This window comes from Mirounga angustirostris, unplaced genomic scaffold (assembly GCF_029215605.1).
Source record: "Mirounga angustirostris isolate CCGP_5_RB_7025 unplaced genomic scaffold, mMirAng1.0.hap1 SCAF_1, whole genome shotgun sequence".
In the NCBI taxonomy this organism is placed as follows: Eukaryota; Metazoa; Chordata; class Mammalia; order Carnivora; family Phocidae; genus Mirounga; species Mirounga angustirostris.
This window is the reverse complement of record NW_026991709.1, coordinates 103,831,933-103,852,045: the sequence shown is the minus strand read 5'-3', so window position 1 is coordinate 103,852,045 and position 20,113 is coordinate 103,831,933. Positions and strand designations below refer to the sequence as shown.

The 20,113-nt window shown below is 36.8% G+C and overlaps 1 protein-coding gene across 2 annotated transcripts in view; it reads left to right on the top strand.

Moving 5' to 3' along the window:
- The window catches only part of GFM1 (G elongation factor mitochondrial 1), a 63,098-nt gene that overhangs the window by 34,106 nt on the left and 8,879 nt on the right, over window positions 1-20,113 (top strand). For both annotated transcript variants that reach the window (XM_064585781.1, XM_045903476.3), the window contains exons 15-18: window positions 1,525-1,669; window positions 6,789-6,949; window positions 7,712-7,765; window positions 7,911-14,566. In XM_064585781.1, the coding sequence (XP_064441851.1) occupies window positions 1,525-1,669; window positions 6,789-6,949; window positions 7,712-7,765; window positions 7,911-8,042 (492 nt within the window). In that variant the 3' untranslated portion in view covers window positions 8,043-14,566. The remainder of the gene's footprint in view (window positions 1-1,524; window positions 1,670-6,788; window positions 6,950-7,711; window positions 7,766-7,910; window positions 14,567-20,113) is intronic.

The window sequence follows — 20,113 nt, the reverse complement described above, 5'->3', positions numbered from 1 at the left end:
TTCATATATAAAGCGCTCTTCTAGGGGGCAGAGGGAGAGAGAGAATCTTAAGCAGGCTCTGTGCCCAGTGCAGAGTCTGATGGAGGGCTCAATCTCACAACCCTGAGATCATGACCTGAGCTGAAATCAAGAATTGGGTGCTTAACCAACTGAGTCACTCAGGGTACCCCTCATTCTGTTTCTTAATCATAGTTATTTTATTTCTTTTGATAAATTGAACCTACTTTGTAAGTTGCAATCAACAATTAAAATTTGTAGCAGTTGTTAGGAATTTATGAAAGTTTCAAGTTTACTGTTGTAGTAGCATGATCATTCATCAAGACTCCCAACATCCCTGCTACTGGTTAATGTGCTCTTTGGTAAATCATGTTGTTCAGAGCCAGTTTCTTCATTTGTAAACCATGAGTAAATAGAAGACTAAACTTAAACCCCTCACCAATTTTAGTATCAGATGATACTCTGTAACATTTCTTTGTAAATTGTGAAGTGCTTTGCACATGTAAGAGGTTAGTGTTTTGTTTGCTTTCTAGGTCACTGGCTTTAAGACTGTTGTAAACCTTCAGCAACTGTCTGTTCTCATACATTGAAATTTTTAGGTTTTCATTTACCCTTTTAACTTAGAAATCTTTACTAATAGATTATTTTGGTTTTAGTGGTGGTAGCATTTTTTGTGATTAGTGTATTTCATTCATTATACTTTATTTCAGGACAGTATTTTGTCACTCATACTTTTAAGTTATCTTCTATTCTCCAAGATTAATGTAGGTGAAGGCTAACTTGTGTATTTTTCAACATACTTTAGAGTTTATAGTTTTGCAGTGTCAGAAATATATTGTACTATATGTCAGCAATCTGATTGTTTGCCAAGAAAAACTAAAAACTTGAATTGTGGGAGCTCTACAAATGTTGAAGGGACTGGAAAAGAATTGTACTTTTAAAATATGTTTAGTTTATTGTATGTCAGTCATACATCAATGAAGCTGTTTTTTTAAAAAAGAACTGCATTAGGAAAAGTGAAATTACTTCTGAATTCCAGTTCTTACTGACGTGTGTAACACCAAAGCTATCATGTTGTGGTCTGCCATGAGGCAAAGCAGTGATGTGTGTATAGTGGGAGCTCAAGACATGGCCGTTGAATCAATGCCAAGTTTGATGGAGATACTCTTACTTGCCTTTCCTCTGTTTCCTCCTTATAAAATTAAGAGCATGCCATCTGTATAATGGGTTAGAAGAGGTAAGTAATTCCTGAAGATGTTAAGTGTTAGCATTCTCAGCATCACTTTCAAACCAGCTCACATCTTTAAGTGATATGCTTTTCCAAGGGATTTTTCATCTGTGGGATGCCACAGTAATAAAATTTAAGTAGTTAAGCTGTCCGACTTTTTAAAACTTATTTTTGAGGGGTGAAATGTAGTATTCATAAAAATGCTTAACTTCTGAACAGTATAAATGTGTGAGTATTCTTCTTAATTCATGTGCAAGTGAAATCCACTGACTCCAGAAGTTGTGTTTATTCATTAACAGGGGTTTTTGGATGCCTGTGAGAAAGGCCCTCTTTCTGGTCACAAGCTCTCTGGGCTCCGGTTTGTCCTGCAAGATGGGGCGCACCACATGGTGGATTCCAATGAAATCTCTTTCATCCGCGCAGGAGAAGGTGCTCTTAAACAAGGTATTCTGAGTCCTGGCACTTGCTGCAACACTGTGTCTGTTTTCCCTGATAGACCATCAGAGACTCAGAATGCAATGCAGTGTTTTAGTCTTGTCCCACCAGAGTACTAGACAGCCCACCAGGGAACATGGCAGGTTTTGGGCAAATATTTATAGAATTGAAGTGAGGGTAGATTACTGTGTTCTCTTTCTTACAAACTACCTTGTGTCCTAAATTATCTAGTATTTTTCATATGCTTAAATTTATAGATAATCTGTAAGTTCTGTTTTTTTGCCACTTTTTTTTAATCAATTAATTAGCATATAGCGTATTTTTAGTTTCAGAGGTAGAGTTTAGTGATTCATCAGTTGCATGTAATACCCAGTGCTCACTTCAAGTGCCCTCCTTAATGCCCATCACCCAGTTACCCTATCCCTCCACCCATCTCCCCTCCAGCAACCCTCAGTTTGTTTCCTGTAGTTAAGTCTCTTATGGTTTATCTCCCTCTCTTATTTCTCATTTTATTTCCACACCCTTCTCCTGTGTTCATCTGTTTTGTTTCTTAAATTCCACATGAGTGAAATCATATATTTGTCTTTCTCTGACTTATTTCACTTAGCATGATACCCTCTAGTTCTATCCACGTCGTTGCAAATGGCAAGATTTCATTCTTTTTGATGACTGAGTAGTATTCCTGTGCGTGTGTGTGTGCGTGTGTGTGCGCGCGCACGTGCCACATCTTTATCTATTCGTCGAATCTGGGCTCTTTCCATATTTTGGCTGTTGTGTTTTTAATAAGATAGATGTGCTTGGAGTACTAAGAAATATTTTATAGAAACATTACAGTCATGCTATTTTTAGTGACTTATTCAGATGCCAGGAAATCCATAAGTTTGTAAGTAATTTTTGTAATGTATGACATTGTAGGCTTTTAGGCATTTGAGGATGGCAACATATTTTGAAGGAACTCAGTAAACTTTATTTACAGCGCAGACCCCTTGCTAAACTGGAATTGTCAACCTTTTCCACACAGAATAACCGGTGTATTAAAACCCTGATGAACCAGAAACCTAAACAATTGCAAGTATATGTGATTCATTGCTTTTAAAAGAGAAAAGCAAATAACACAACAGTTTGACATCAGGGTTATTCAACAAAGGAACTTAAAACTTGTGTCCTGAACCCAGAAAATGTATTCTCTTTGTCATCTCTTCCATATTCATTATTAATAATGTCCATAAGTATCTTTACACAAGGGAATTATATTATGAAAAGAAAAGAATTATGATTTATAAAACATTTCAGAAACATTTTTATCAAAGAGAGGGTCAAAATGGACAGTAAAAATTAGATAAATCATATCTTTTAAGCATTCTGTAAATCACGGTTTTATTGATTCTGTATGAATTTTGGACTTCGTGTTGTTTTTCTGTTTGCATCTGCCATCAGGTGTTGGAAAAGGTTGCTCATTTCTTGGCCAGGTTGCTAATTCTTTTTATTACTTAAACTAATGGCAACCGTTAGTAATTTGTGGTTTTAGTTTCTCAGTTGTGAAAGGGAGAGAAAATCCTTCATTTTCTTTATGCCAGCTCTCTGTTAAAAATGCAGTTGAAATCTGTGATCTGGAAATTTTGTCATAATCTGAAGATTGTATTAATAGCAAAAAGGGAAATTAAGTCACAAAGAAAATAAGGTTTTCTTAGGCATGATTCACATTAAAACACCTGCCTCTTTTGCCCTTTAGGGTGTTTACCACTTCAGTAAATCTTAAACTAGACAAATTAGTTGTAATCACTTTTGTACCTTTTTTTAAAGCTTTACTGCAGTGTAATTGACAAAATTGTGAGATATTTTAAGTGTACATGTGATGATTTTATATACATATGATACTTTATACAAGCACAGCTGAATTAGAAATCACCAATTATTCTATCTGGTTCTTGACTGGAAATTAGTAGCTTTCCTGGAGATAGAGTTTACACAAAGCCAGATAATTGGTATGGTTGTCAGTTAACAAAGAGCCTCATCATCTTTTTTAGTTGCTCCTGTATGAAATATAATTAAATGTAGATGTATATGCCCATAATTTACACATATGATTCCATGAAAACAGTCTGTATATCTACTAATATTAACAGGTGACTATGTGCCATTTACTTTTTAATTATTTAAGTGTACAGACATTAAGTATGATTAACTGCCTGGTGGGTGTGCAAAGGAAAAGTACTAGATAGTAATTGAGAATTTTTTTTTGGTTTTTTGCCAGATAAACATGTACAAAACAGCAGCATGCTAGCATGAAAAATGAATTACTTTGCTGTTTCTTCATCTGTTATTCAGTCATCCAGGATTGAAAGACAGAAGTGTATAGGGTGAAAGGAAGTTTTCCTTAATTCAGTAAGAAAATCAGCTTTTCATGCATAAGCCTCTGTTGAGTGCCATATGAGAGTTTTGGGGTGAAAATGTTGATAAATGAGCCCAGTATCAGAATAGTTTAGACTTATGAGCCATTCTCTGTTATCAAAATTGGAAGAAAAATAGTTCAGATTCTCTTTTTTTTCATTAAAAAAATGAAAACTGGAACTGTGTTGGGTCACAGTTTAAACTTTGTCCCTGAGATTAATCAGTGATGTAACTAAAACTGAATCTAGAATTGAATGTTCTGTTTGGGCATGTTTCACCTTATGAATGTTACCATTGCCATCATTTTCTGTGGCCAGGTTTTAGAGCACTATGCTTGGTCTCCCCAGAAACCTCAAACTTGTAGCCATTCCATAAGAGAAATAAAGGCCTAGAAGTAAAGGGTAGCTCATTTAACTTGACAGCACCCCTTTGATCTCTGCCCCGTTATGTGATGGGCTTGGAGATTAAATCCCAGCTCTGTTCCATGCTTACTGTGTGGAAATGTGCAAATCATAGGAATTTCCCCCAAGCTGCTTGGAGATAGTAATTCCATAATAATATATGAGAGAATGTAAAATTAAATATAAGAATGTATTTGAAAACACTTGCACATGCATACTTGGGCAGTGAATGCTAGTCACTCTTTCCTTCATATTACCTTTGACCTGGTACTGTGCCATGCCACCATTCCCAACTTCTTGTCTCCGAGTGCTCATAATAACATTTATTGATCACTTATGTGCTATGTGTTATGCTGAGTACATGAATTATCATATCTTATGTTCACAGTGACCTTAGAGTTGAGAAAATCAGGACTCAGAGTAGTTTATTGAATGGCTCAAGATTACATGATAGTGGTGGAGCTGAGCGTTAAACCCAGCCCAGAGTCCTAGCCCTTGAACACCACCTCAGACGACCTCTTCAACACCTGGCCTGGTGTTATCAACGTTATTCCTAGTGGCCTGATATAAAAATGTTACCACCTCTTCTCATCACTTCAGGCTTAAAAGTGCCTGTGATGATGTTGGTATTTTTACTTGCTATCTTAAAAAGCCATAGACCACATGGATCTGCTTAAGGAAACTTAGCTTTTAGGAGTGGGCTGCCATGTGACTGTTGAATAGGGCAGGGTGAATTCTCTCCAGTTTTGTCACAGTGGGTTAGAAGAAGGCATGGATAAGGACAGGATTCTTTGGAAGTGAGTCAGGAGGTGAATTTAAGGAGAAAGGGGGAGTTGAAAGGAGCAGGATGAGAGAATATGAAACTGAGAACTGGACAGAACATCCTCAGCAATTAAGTGATGGGCACTGTATACCTGGCCCTTTCTTCCCTTTAAAATATGATGACCCTTTCACAGTCTAGCTCTTTTATATTACTGACCTATTGAAAACACTAGGTAATGTGTACTAAATCTTAATATGTCTGCTCACATCTGTCTGTCTGGGTGTCTTCTGCATTGATTGCATTTATTTAGAGCCAGGGAAACTCTGGTATTGTGATAACCCACGACATTACAAGAAACGGAGCTGTTCCTACAGTCCGGAATTGTTAATCTGCTGCTTTAGATGTCTGTGCAGGGTTCTTCGGGGCTTAACTGAGAAAGCTTAGGAGTCTGCAAAGTTCAGTTCTTTCTCTTTTTAGAACAGAATTCACTCACTGAGACTAAGTAGTCAAAGGTATGAGCTATGATTTGAATTAGAAAGTATTTCAAAGAAATCCAAGCATATTAAATTGCTGTTCTTTAATTATTGCACTTAAGCTAATAGTGTCTTTAAGAGAAGTGCTTTAATGAATATACAAGAATGATTGCCGATTAATTTATTATAAACAAACTGATGCCTGGAAAGCTGTGATTATCTTAAAACAATATTTTCTTTGTCATCTTTTCTCTGTTTTGCTTAAAATCTTTATTTAGAGATAATTCATCCAGTCTGAGGCTGAAATATTATTCCACACTATCATAACATACAAATTAAATATGAATGTTTGAAATGTTGTTCTGTTCTCTCCACATTGTTAAATATAACCCTCAGTCAGCATTTGTCACAATAAGAAGTGTTCTGGTTAGGTATTAAGGGGGTTAAAGATGTTTGGACACACAACGTTTTCGTGCTTAGATGTCTCTTCACATCTAAGGCATATATAACTTGTTAGGGTCAGAACAGAAACTAGAAACTTGGGTCTTCTGATTCTTAATCATGTGTTGAAATTGCTTAGCCTAGAAAAGGAAAGACAGAACTCAAGTGTGACTTGATTATTGTCTCCAAATATATGATAGAAGTTACTCTCTTACAGTTAAAAATAACTATCCTCTAGGGACCAACCAGAAATAATTGGTTTACCTGGTCAAAGACTTAACAGTGAGTGTCCTTACTCATCGAAGTATTCAGAGAGGGAGAATAAGTAACCCTCAACTGGATAATTTAGATGGTAAAGAACTTGACTGAATGTTGCTTGAAGACCCCTTTTATATTCTCCGCAGCTTAGTAATGTTTAAGGATAAAAATATAGTAATAGAAATATTAATACTGTAATCATGTGTTGTCTTATTGGAATTTCCATTTAGGAGAGTGACTGTTACTGCTACCAGAAAAAAAAGTCCAGGTCAAATACTTGAACCTCATCACTCATGTGTGTACCTTTGGAGAGCACTCTCCCTTTTGTATATCTGGGTAAGGAAGATTTCCCATTTGTTTAAAGATTAATAAACTGATTTGTGTCTTTTTTTTTAACCCAGCTTTGGCAAATGCAACATTATGTATTCTTGAACCTATTATGTCTGTGGAAGTTATAGCCCCAAATGAATTTCATGGACCTGTGATTGCGGGAATTAACCGGCGCCATGGGGTAATCACAGGACAAGATGGGATTGAGGACTATTTTACACTGTATGCAGATGTAAGTACAATTGGTCACTGACAAACTTGCTTTTAGTAACCACAGATGGAAATGAGAGTTAGTTTTTGTTTTTGGAGAGTTTGTTTTGGAGAGTGTGGAGCAAATTGACACTTTTCTTAGCTATTTGAGTATTGTATTTCTGGCAGTTTCTATAATTTGCTGTCAGAGCAACTCTTAAATGCAAAAGCTAAAAATAAGATTTATGTGGGCCTTTGTGAATATGTCATTTTCTTAGATGTATAAAAGTTATCTTTCTTTCTTGTTACAAGTTTCCTTTGTATAGCTGCTTTATCATGTTATCTCTGATTTACTGGGTAACACTGAGTTCCATTGCCTGTACTTAAATCTCCTGGGAGAAAGTGTCTGTCACATTACATAAGGCCGCCTAGAAGACACTACTATCAGCATATTATTGAGGTGTCCAGAGGAAAGTTGTATTAACATCTTCGCAGAAGAAGCACTTGTCCATTTTGGAGCTTCAGCCAGAGTGTGGAGTAGGTATGGGGTGGGGGAAGGCCGTCAGGGCTGTCCACCCTGTGAAACAGAAAAATTTGGTTTCTAGTTGTGACTGTCACATTAAATTATTTTTAAATAAGATGTTCAGTAAAGCAAAAATATACTTCTCTGGCTTTTAATTCTTTTAAATCAAGAGTAGTTAGTAGAAACTTAAGACTAAAGGAATTAAATGCCTAAGGCTTTTCTGTACTTTCTCAAATATTTTTCAATAAGCAATACGAAAATATCCTCTGTGTTTGTTTTCAGGTCCCTCTAAACGGTATGTTTGGTTATTCCACTGAACTTAGGTCATGCACAGAGGTAAGCAGGTGTTTAAACTTTATTCAAGTGCTCTTTAAGAAACCGCCCTACACAGTGCTTAAATATGTGAAATCCTGTCTTTGCATGACTTTTCCTTGGTAGATGTACCAAAACAAACAAAATCTGTTGTTTTTTAACTCCTTAGGGAAAGGGAGAATACACAATGGAGTACTGCAGATATCAGCCTTGTTCACCGTCCACACAAGAAGACCTCATCAATAAGTACTTAGAAGCTACAGGTCAACTTCCTGTAAAAAAGGGAAAAGCCAAGAACTAACTTTCCTCACTTTAAGTTGACTAGCTGTAACTGAATCTGCGAGATTTATATACTTTAATGGATTCTGGTGGAATGAATTCAGGCTGAAACAAATTTTAGAAGCCCTTCCTATTCTATTCAGGAGCTTCTGTCATATTCAAAGATAATTCTATGTGTATCCCAACTCTGTGGATTGGTTTTACAGTTCCTTGAAAAACATCAAATAAAATATGACTATTACTGAAATATATTTAATATCTAAGGGAAGAAGAGACGGATTTCAGTTATACTTCTAAGCGTAGAATGGTATGTAAACTTCCTTTCCGAATACCTTATGCTAAGAATTTTCACCATATAGAAAAGCTGAAAAAGGCAGTACAGAGAACAGGTCTATACCTTCCATCTAGACTCAATAATGAACAATCTTGTTAACAATTTGTTCATCACATAATAATTTATTTGTGTCATATTTGCCTTATCTGTCTTTGTCTCATACCTCTATATTTAAATTTTTTTTAAATTATTGTTTTGCTGAACAGTAATTTGAAAGTGAATTGCTTATATCATGACACTTCTTAGGAGTGTCCTCTTTTAATAAGCAGGCTTTTGTGGAAGGCAACTGTGCTCACCACTGTACCACCAACACCCACTTGAACAAGACTTTTTTGTTTCAGAGTGGATTTCCCATGCTCTTAATAGAGAACATTTTTCAGATTCTTCATTGGAATATTATGTAATATGGCTAGTAAATTTCTAGCTGTTTTATATATAGGTGATTGCTTCAATTTGTGGCTTCTGCAAATTTGTAAATGCCTATTTTTATGTTAGTTTCTTGTGGACATTTTAAAATGAAAAGCAGATCCTTGCATATTGCTATTCTTACCTATGTTCATTTTAATGTTTCTGCAACTCTGAATAATAAAACATAATTTACATAGTTGCTGCCTGGTCAGTTTCATTCACCTGGTAAACGCTAGTTGAATTTGAGTCTGTTGGAATATCATATATTGTATTCGTTGACATTGTGAAAGAACAAATGTTAAGTTTTTGTTTCTAGAATAGGTTGGATTTTCCTGAACAGTACTACCATATTGTTTAGGATTACTTCATCCCAAATCATCTGATGGGAGAGGCATTTCCTTGTCCTTTCTCTTAGTGGATAATAGAGATAAAATAACAGTTTTAAATTCCTTTCTTTTTTTTGATTATAGGTTTGGCTTTATAACTTAAGCTTTCTATTAAAAGATTTTTTGAAGTATTGAGCATGTTTTCGAAGTATCTGCTAAATGCTTTAAGTGCATTTAATTTAGTTGTCACAACGCTATGAAAGTGGGTACTATTAGCCACTTCTATTTACCATTTTGAAATAGAAGAAGCAAAAGCACGGAGAAGGTAAATAACTTGTCCAAGACCACACAGCTTGTTAAATTTTCAAGTTGGTAATTAGTTGTATTCGTGAAACCGCATGCATTTTCCCCATGAATATGTCTGTTGCTATCGTAGCATCCAGCCTGAATAATATTGGCTGTGGCATTTCATCAGCAGCTCATGCTATTGACAATGACTTTGAAAATTGTTCCTGAGGAGGAAATACCTTCCCAGAATTTAGTACAGTTTCTCTGGCTATTGCCAACAGTTAGGAATATTGGAACTAAGACGGGTAAGTTTTGATGTGTTTTTAACTTGTTAAACATTCTGGTTATAAAGACAGAGCATCAGAAAAAAACCTAGATATTTAATCCAACACCAGCATTTCATAGGCAAAAACACAGGCCTGGCTGGTGGGAGTAACAAGAGTAGGATGACACAGGGATAGATCGAGGACCAGAACCTGCATCTCTTGCCATCTCTTGCTAATTAGTTTGGTTATAACTGGTAAAGACCACGTAGCAACCAAGGTTTGTAGCAAGGAAAAAATTAACGAGAATATTCATAAATGAGGATTTTTTTATATTACTCTTACGAAGGATAATTGTTGGCTAATTTAAAGAAAGACAGTATTGTGTTGGAGAAGAGTAACAGCACTAGGCAGGCAGTATTGCAGTGATTCCCAACCCACTAATTCTGGCTGCACTTTAAAAATCACATGGGGAGCTTTAAAAAGAATTGCCCAGTCCAGTCTCTAGATGCTTGGATTCTTTGGATCAAGATCAAAAGTTTTCCACTTGATTCTAATATACAGGAAAGTTTAAAGAGCAGTATTCCCTGCACCTCCGAGACATGAAATGGAAGATTTATTTATTTGTGTCACATTTTTCATTTTCTCTTGTGTGATGTTAGAGTTGGGCTATATGGGTTCTTAGTTTGACAACTTTGTCTTTAAAGAAATAGGGTCAGTTTTCTGTCTATTCCTTTTCCTCCCTGCTCACTCTTAAGATTATTTAGTTGTAAAATCATCAAAATTAAATCCTGAAGTGTTAGGATTTTTCATATTTTAATATTTTTGAAATCTGGATGGGTTTTAAAATTGATGCCAATGAAAGTAGGCAGCCACCAGGTAGTAGTAAATTGTGACCATGTAGAAGTATATCCCTTTGTAAGAAGACAACTGTTTGCATTGCTAAAACTGTAATTGGTGAGTGAGAGCTTTAATTGCTGCTTAAAGTGTCTTCAAATAACACTGGAATGCACCCTTGAAACAGTTTGTTGTATTTACAATTTATTTATGAGCATTCATTTATTCGTTTGTCCATTCAAATAAGTGCCAGGTAGCAAGTTAGGTGGTTGTAGCACTTTGAAAGCTAGGCAAGGTCACAGAACAGGTCATAGAATTTTCTAAGCTGAGCGAAATTGGTGGAATAAACTCATTTCATGAAGAACTATCATTCAAGGGCAAATATAGAAACTTCCAAATGACTTTGAGAAGAATTTGTTTAATTTCTAACAATTCATAATTCAGGTAGGAAAAATGAAACAGAAGGCAGTGGGATGCAGACAAAATCCTGGTATTATTTTGTATGTCTTAAAATTTTGAAAGTTCTAGAGATTAGGAAGATAAATGTGATGCTATATATACCTGCCATTGGCTCAGTGGTTGAGAAGAATTTAGGCTCCTAATGAAAAGAAGACTTAGGGAATTTAGAGTTTTCATTTTATGTCAAAGCTGATGAAATAATTTTTCTCTGCTGTTAGCTGGCAAAATCAATATTCGTAAAATCAGGTCAGCAATTTTAGAGTTTGTGCTAGAGAAGATGTTCTTATTGTGATATTAGTGAGAAATATTTGGTTTAACTTTAGGGAGTTTTATAGATTTAGACAACTGTGTTTGTTGTCTATGTGTAGAATTCCTCTTCGTAATCTATTGTACTGAAATAAATCTGTAAATTGAATAATGGTCATATTTGTGAGCCTAATCTCATTAATTAAAAAATGCTTTCATGAGGAAGAGGACTTTGAGATAAGTGACAGTAGAAAGCTGAAACCCTTTTCTAGCCCTTAATGTGATACTAAAAAGTTGATTAAAGATCACAGGACAGGGTGCCTGGGTGGCTCAGTTGGTTAAGCGACTGCTTTCAGCTCAGGTCATGATCCTGGAGTCCCTGGATCGAGTCCCGCATCAGGCTCCCTGCTCGGCAGGGAGCCTGCTTCTCCCTCTGACCCTCCCCCCTCTCATGTGCTCTCTCTCACTCTCTCTGTCTCAAATAAATAAATAAAATCTTTAAAAAAAAAAAGATCACAGGACATTGACATTATTACTATAATGCTCTTGGCACCTTTGTATTAAGGTTAAGGTTAAATTAAGATTATTTAGGGAACTTCATTTAAAGGAGCTTATTGCTTGGTTTTGACATAATTTAATCATTGTAGATGGATATTTTAGAAAAAGTATTTTCTTTGCATTATTACGTAGGTGGGAGATCTGGTGTTTCATTTAAATGATTGTTTCCAGTGCTTCAGGATACTTAACAGTTCTTTAAATCAGGTGGATATTGGGAAGATGAAGCAAAGGGCTTTAAAATATATATATATATATGGACTAGATCTAAAAAGTATCTGTTCGTTTTTATTTTGTAATAGTCCATGTCTGTAAAATTTTTCTCTTCAGCATAAACTTTTCTAATTTTCTGACAGTATAGACTTAAGAGTAATATTTTGGGATATTTTAAGGCTGATGCTTCCTAACCAAGGATCCTGGTTAACCGTTTTGAGACACTGACATAAGCATTCCATTAAATGTGTAGGGGCCAAGGGCAGGCCACCCCAAAATGTCCCACTTCGGTATATTGATTATTTTAAATAAAAGTTGCATAAGAGACAAGACTGCACAAGGACACCTGGATCACACCCTCTATGCCCCTGAAAGCAGGAAATGAATCTCTGAGGTGAAAAGGCACCCTCTCTGTACCACAAGGTAAAGAAACATCCTTATTATCAGAGAGGAAATTTAGAGCCAAGAAAGCTGTATAAACAACCCTTGTAACTTGTTACTAATTTAGAATTCTTTACTAATTGAAGGTTAATCAAAGTTAAGTTTTTTTTGTCCTGTCAATTCCTCACAGGTTGTCTCTGTCTATAAAGTATAAAAACTACTCATTTTTTTAGGTCTCAATTGCATTATTGGGCCTCTCTGCACATATAATAAAACTCTTTTTTCTCCTGTTAAATCTGTCACCTATCAATTTAATTCTTAGACTAGCTGGAAGAACCTTGAATGAAATTTAGATTCCTCCCCTATAGTTGGCATATTTGCAGGATCAGCTTCCACGGGATAGTTACTCCGAAGATTCTGCAGTTTTAAGATATTGGGAAATCTGACATACAACCAGCAGAAGGTAAGATTTCTTTCCATGTCTGCCTCCCAGAATCTCTGTCTGCAGAATCTGGTGGAGTGAGAGTAATGAGAATCTTTTTTTTTTTTTTTCCTCTCTCTAAATTTAGATTAGCAAGAAACAATCTTGTGGAACTAATACATTGGACTTAGCAAGTCTTGGTAAAAATGTGGTTGAGTACTGTTAGTGATCCATTTCCTCCCAGAGATGGTCTTTGTTTTCCTTTGTCTCTGTGTTTTGTGTCGTTTGTCATAAAAAGGAATTTCCATGGGGCAGAAAGCAGGCGTAGGCTCTAGAAGCCCCCTGTTTGAGCCAGCCTCACAGACTTATGAATAAATGGCTCTCATCAGACTGGTGTCTGCTCAGACAAACTTGACTGTGAGTTAATGTGCACGTGAGGTAAAGGTTGTTGCCACGGGAAATCTTGGAAGCCAGAGCCTAAAACTGGTGGGCATGGGGTGAGCACTTAAAAGCTATTAGAGTGCTTACTGCCTAACTCAGTGACTCCCATGTTAGGATAAGTTGGTCACAGAACAGGTTAGATTAACAATAGGTCACCTGCCTAACACCACACAGTCTGCAACCCACGGCACATCCCTCGTAGTTATTAAATAGTTTGGCTCTGAGAGACCCAGCAGATAGCTAAAGCTGTTAATGTGTACATCAGAAAAACCAGATGAGATTTTTTCCTTTCATCTTGTCATATGTCCTAAGAGCTTGGCTTCGTGATCAGTAAGAATATTCTCTCTGGTCTTCACCTTCTGGACGGTACACTTACTGGTGTGCAACTTGATGGCCAAATAGACTGGGGTTCCAAGACCTGCAGTTACAAGCAGCCCACTTCGTCTGGGCATGCCAGTTCTCAAGGGAGTTTGTCATAAAAGGTCCTAGCCCATAAGGGGCCTTCGTCATCTATCCTTCATTGCTTGTTAGTGTTGGAAAGTCTAGTAGTGTCTGGCAGCTGTCAGAGATTAGCGGGTCTACTTACTTTTGTGGGAGACTGACAACACCGTTTTCGCTACATCATCCTTACGGCCTATGCAACAAAGTCCTTTGCTTGCCTAGACAGTCTTTGGAGAGAAACTTTTGTATAATGGCAGCTACGCTATCTTCCCTCTCTAGGGACACCTCTTGCGTCTTGGATTACGCCATCAAAGGGCTTACTGGTTTGAGTTGCTACTGGAATTAATAAGATCCTACTTGTCAATAGCTGGAAGAGAGGTCCTTTAAATTGGCCGTATTTGCAAGGAAACATTTATGGAGAGTTCTCAATTGTCTGATTAGTATAATCACTAAACTTAGGGATGCCCCGAATGAGATGAAAGAAAAAAAAATTAGACCTAAGACATTAATGTCCACATCTAACATAAATTCCTTCTTAAAATCCAGCCCCATCTGCCTATTTTAACTTTCCCTGGAAGATTTACAGAGCACACTCTGGTCTAGTCTCTCAGTTCAAAGTAGACAGGTTACTCAAGCTAGTCATGTACATTCTGAAAGCCAGAAAGTGCATGTAGCAGAAGCACCTGGGACAGGCAGTAGGGCCTGCTTTGCTGTAATCAGGCCCTGTCAGCTTCAGGAATTTGTGGGCAGTACCTTCGTAGATGTGTCCTAGACCCCGCCACTGCAAAACCCATGTCTCCTGAACAGCAGCAGATCTTGTGAATTGAAAAGCCTTTTTTCCTCCACTTTCAGAAGATCCCACCAAATTCAGAGAAGAATTAGCTTAATGGCTATTCCCAGGCCCACTCACAGAGACCTTGATTGGCTGCTAAGGTGAGTTCCTCCACCCATGATGATACTGTGGTTATTTGGCCAGACAGGCCCTTGGAGAAACCCTCCCTTCACAGAGTGAAAACAAGACCAAAATGTCTCCTAGCCCTCCTACAAATGAACCGGGGAAGGCCAACATTCAGGCACTAACGGAAGCCAAGGTTAAATTCTGTACTAAGAAAAGATGACTTTTGTTAAAATGCTTGATACAGATTTTATAAAGGCATAAATCTTTTGATTCCTTTTTTAGTTGAAAATCTCCCTGATATAAAAAAATAAATAAAAGTTTTTGGGGCGCCTGGGTGGCTCAGTTGGTTAAGCGACTGCCTTCGGCTCAGGTCATGATCCTGGAGTCCTGGGATCGAGTCCCGCATCGGGCTCTCTGCTCGGCAGGGAGTCTGCTTCTCCCTCTGACCCTCCTCCCTCTCATGCTCTCTGTCTCTCATTCTCTCTCTCTCAAATAAATAAATAAAATCTTTAAAAAATAAATAAATAAAAGTTTTTGGAGTGCCTGGGTAGCTCAGTCAGTTGAGTGTCCAACTCTCGGTTTCAGCTCAGGTCACGATCTCAGCTTGGTGGGATCGAGCCCTGTGTTGAGCCCTGCATCACAAGGCTCCACCCTCAGCGTGGAGTCTGCTTCTCTCTCTCTCTCTCTCCCCCTCTCCCCCCTCCCTCTGCACCTCCTCTTCTTACGCTCTCTCTAAAATAAATAAATCTTTAAAAAAATAAGTTTAATTAAAAAGGCAGAGCAATCCATAAATATTCAGTCTATAATCCATTTCTTTGGGGAAATTGGAAACAACCCTCTTTGTCTTACAAAGCGTTACAAAACCAGAAATGCAACTCTAGAAGTCTTTCAAGCCCACCTTTTTTTTTTTAATTAAGTTTTAAATTTTGATTCCAGTATAGTTAACATACAGGGTTATATTAGTTTCAGGTATACAATATAGTGATTCAACAATTCCATACAATACTCAGTGCTCATTATGATAAGTGGGCTTTTTTTTTTTAAAGATTATTTGAGAGAGCATGAGTGGGGGGAGGGGCAGAGAGAGAGAGAGAAAAGCAGACTCCCCACTGAGCATGGAGCCTGACAAGGGGCTGGATCTCACAACCCTGAGGTCATGACCTGAGCTGAAATCAAGAGTCGGTCCTTTAATAGACTGAGACACCCAGGTGCCCCATAAGTGTACTCTTAATTCCCTTCACATATTTCACCCATCTTCCCACCCACCTGCCCTCTGGTAACCACCTGTTTTTTGACTATAGTCTCTTTTTTGGTTTGTCTATTTTTTCCTTTGTTTTGTTTCCACATGAGTGAAATCATACCGTATTTGTCTTTCTCTGACTGATTTCATGTAGCATAATACACTCTAGCTCCATCCATGTTGTTGCAAATGGCAGATTTCGTTCTTTTTTGTGGCTAAATAATATTCTATTGTGTATATATACATCTTCTTTATCCATTTATCTATGGATGGACACTTGGGCTGCTTCCATAATTTGGCTATTGTAAATATGCTGCAATAAACATAGGGGTACATGTATCCTTTTGAATTAGTGTTTTTATATTTTTGGGGGGTAAATACCCAGTAGTGCAATTGCTGGGTCAAAGGGTAGCTCTACTTTTTAACTTTCTGAGGAACCTCCATACTGTTTTCCATAGTGGCTGCACCAGTTTGCATTCCCACCAACAGTGCACAACCTCTTTTTGCCACAACCTTTTTTGCTACAACCTCTCCAACACGTGTTGTTTCTTGTGTTAATGGATTTTAGCCATTCTGACTGGTGTGAGGTGATGTCATTGCAGTTTTGAGTTGCATTTTCCTGATGATGAATGATGTTGAGCATCTTTTCATGTGTCGGCCATCTGGATGTCTTTTTTTTTTTTTTTTTTTTTAAGATTTTATTTATTTATTCGACAGAGAGAGACACAAAAAGAAAGGGAACACAAGCAGGGGGAGTGGGGAGAGGGAGAAGCAGGCTTCCTGGTGAGCAAGGAGCCCGATGCGGAGCTTGATCCCAGGACCCTGGGATTATGACCTGAGCTGAAGGCAGATGCTTAACCGACTGAGCCACCCAAACGCCCCTGGATGTCTTTTTTGGAGAAATGTCTGTGCGTGTCTTCTGCCCATTTTTAATTGGATTATTTGGCTTTTGGGTGTTGAGTTGTAGCAGTTCTTTATATATTTTGGATACTAACCGTTTACCAGATATGTCATTTGCAAATATCTTCTTCCATTCAGTAGGTTGTCTTTTATGTTTTGTTGATTGTTTACTTTGCTCTGCAGAAGCTTTTTATTTTGATATAGTCCCAATACTTTATTTTTGGTTTTATTTCACCTGAGATGGTATTTTAAAAAGAGAAAAGAGGCTTTTTTGAAATACAGACTGCTAAAAGTGCTGTTATGCCCAGACTAGCAGCTCTGATAAGAAGCCAGTATGTCCCGGGGCACTTGGGTGGCTCAGATGGTTAAGCGTCTGCCTTTGGCTCAGGTCATGGTCCCGGGGTCTTGGGATCGAGCCCCACATCGGGCTCCCTGCTTGGCGGGAAGCCTGCTTCTCCCTCTCCCACTCCCCCTGCTTGTGTTCCCTCTCTCGCTGTGTCTCTCTCTGTCAAATAAGTAAATAAAATCTTTAAAAAAAAAAAAAAAAAAAAGAAGCCAGTATGTCCCAAAAAGTTCACCTTGAAGAAAACTTGGATTCTTCCTGTCTTTGTGATGTAAATTTTCTACCCCCATCTTCTCTGGGACCTAAAAGCCATTCTTTGAAATACAAGTTTAAAGAAGTTTCTCATCAGAAAAACAACAAAAAAAGAGGTTGGAAATCAGGCCTATAATGTCCTCACCACAAATATTAGTAAAAACAAAAGCTGTAAGATTTTTATTTGTATCTGTATGTCTGTCTATCTATCTAGCCAAAATTAGTTTGTAAAAGAGCTCTATTTAGTTGGTTTGAAGGCAAGCCCTTGTAAGCATTGGGCATTCTAAAACTCTTAGAAACTAACCCAGATGTTTTTCAAGTTCAGAAACACATGATCTGAAAAAGTATTCTGTATTGAAGCTAATTTAAGTTTGCTGGTTTAAAATAGACATGTTTTTAACGTTACCAGCATTAAAATTAAAACTTTTATTCTGCGTGGGTTTACTTAGAGTCAAGTAAGCTGATGTTATCTGTTACAAAATGTTTAAAAAAATAATCATCATAGCTTGGGAGGATGACTGACTTTGCTATCTCTTGAAGTTTTTATGGGTGACTTAAGCATACTTGTTAAGAACAAGTAAATTGAATAGATGTAAATAAGAAAAAAGTTTTTAGGTCAACTTTTTAAACAGTTTCCCCCAGATCTTTTTGGTAACCCTGAAACTTTGAAGTTTTGTTAAGTTTAAGTGATGAATTTTGTTGAATTCATTGAATATCTAGGTCATTTCCAAATTAAACAAAATAAGAAACTTTAATTACTAAGCATAAGTTTATCTACTTTGGCTTCCTTATTACAGAGAAACTAAAAATCAATTTGGGTCTGTTAGTAAACATGTTTTGTGCTTTATTAAAAGATTACACTATGAAGAAACTCATGTTTCTGGAAATTATCAAATGCATTCATAAATTTGCCAGTGTAAAAATTACTGGTGTAACAGTAATTCACAATTGCTTACTAGTTTTCCCTAGAGATTAAATTTTCTAAGGGTGAGGAATTCTAATATGTGGTATTAAATGTACTAGAAGTAAGAGAAACAACTCTGTATTCAAGGAAAAAGTAAGATGTTTTTGGTAAGAAAAAGTATGAGATATAAAAAATACATTTTTGTTGAGAGAAAAGAAAACAATTTTGTCCTAAAGTGAGGCTAATTATTTGAAGATGGAAAACTTAGGACAAAATCTGAATGTAAAAAAAGTTGTAGAAGGTTCATAGCAAAGGAGCCTTTGGAAAGGAATTTTATTCGTGGTCATTACTGGCTAAGATTAAATTTATTTAAGAATGAGTTTTGGGGCACCTGGGTGGCTCAGTTGGTTAAGCAACTGCCTTCGGCTCAGGTCATGATCCTGGAGTCCCGGGATCGAGTCCCGCATCGGGCTCCCTGCTCGGCGGGGAGTCTGCTTCTCCCTCGGACCCTCCCCCCTCTCATGCTCTCTCTATCTCATTCTCTCTCTCAAATAAATAAATAAAATCTTTAAAAAGAAAAAAAAATGAGTTTTATCAAAAGTACACTAGTACAAAATTAGAATTTGGTTTTTTTTCTTTTTTTCTGTTAAAAGGAAAACATTTTCTTAGGTTATTGATTTGCTTTTTATAAGAGTTTGTAAACAGTTTTCCTTTACCTTTCATGTAATCTGCCTAGAAACACAAAGATGCTATGTTTTGTCTCTGTTGGGTCTTTATCTAAAAAACCTGAGCCGCCTTGCTCACAACTATATAACCTTCTGTACTTGCTTTTGAAATCTTTTATCACTTTGGTTAAATAGATAAGTATTGTTTCAGAATGATCTGTGAGCCCATTTAATCAAATGTTCAAACCTTTTGATATTTTTTGAGAAACCTGCCAAATTCAAAGTCTAAAATGAAATCTTTTAACCACACTCTGGAATATTCCAGAGGGCCAATGGAACATTTCAAAAGATTTGTTCTCCTTATACAAAGGGAGGTATATTACACTAATTAGGCTTGTTATGTTCAATTACATGGGAAGCATTGGCAATAAGTGATACTAAACACTCTTAAATTATATTTCTATAGTTAGGTTATTAAAATAAGTGTTTAGGGCGCCTGGGTGGCTCAGTTGGTTAAGCGACTGCCTTCGGCTCAGATCATGATCCCGGAGTCCTGGGATTGAGTCCCACATCGGGCTCCCGGCTCAGTGGGGAGTCTGCTTCTCCCTCTGACCCTCTCCCCTCTCATGCTGTTTCTCTCTCTGTGTCAAATAAATAAATAAACAAAATCTTAAAAAAAAAAAATTGTTTAGAAAATTGTATGAAATCTGATATGTCCTAGTATGTTATCTCAATGTTTTATGTGTCACAGAAACAACCAAATTTACTTGTCCACTGCATTATAATTCATTCTAATCAGCTATATCACTGTGGCCATTTTTAAGTCTTTAATCATTTACAGACACATATACTTTTACTCAGATGCTTTCACAAAAGCTTCCCTGCAGATGTGTTTCATCTTCAGTGAGACTCGTGGAAGGAACTCTGAGTACAGGTTTCTTTTGATGACCTTGATTATAAAACTGAATGGGGTAAGAATTTCTGAAACTGTGGAAAAACTAGATTCAAGCAGAACAAGAATTAGTAACATGGGACTGAATGAACTGAAGAGGATGATTATAATTTCTGTGACATTTCTGTTGTAACCATTAATGATTTTTTTTAATATTTTGGGTTTTTTTTTCAGATTTAAGGGAAAGTTTTTCTCTTATGCTATGACTTACAGCAATTTGATAAATATTTCAATTTGTTCAAAGGTATATTTTACCTTTTTCTCCCTACCTGATCTTCCCAGAATTCCTAAACTTTGAGTATTCTTATATTTTCATAACAATTTTT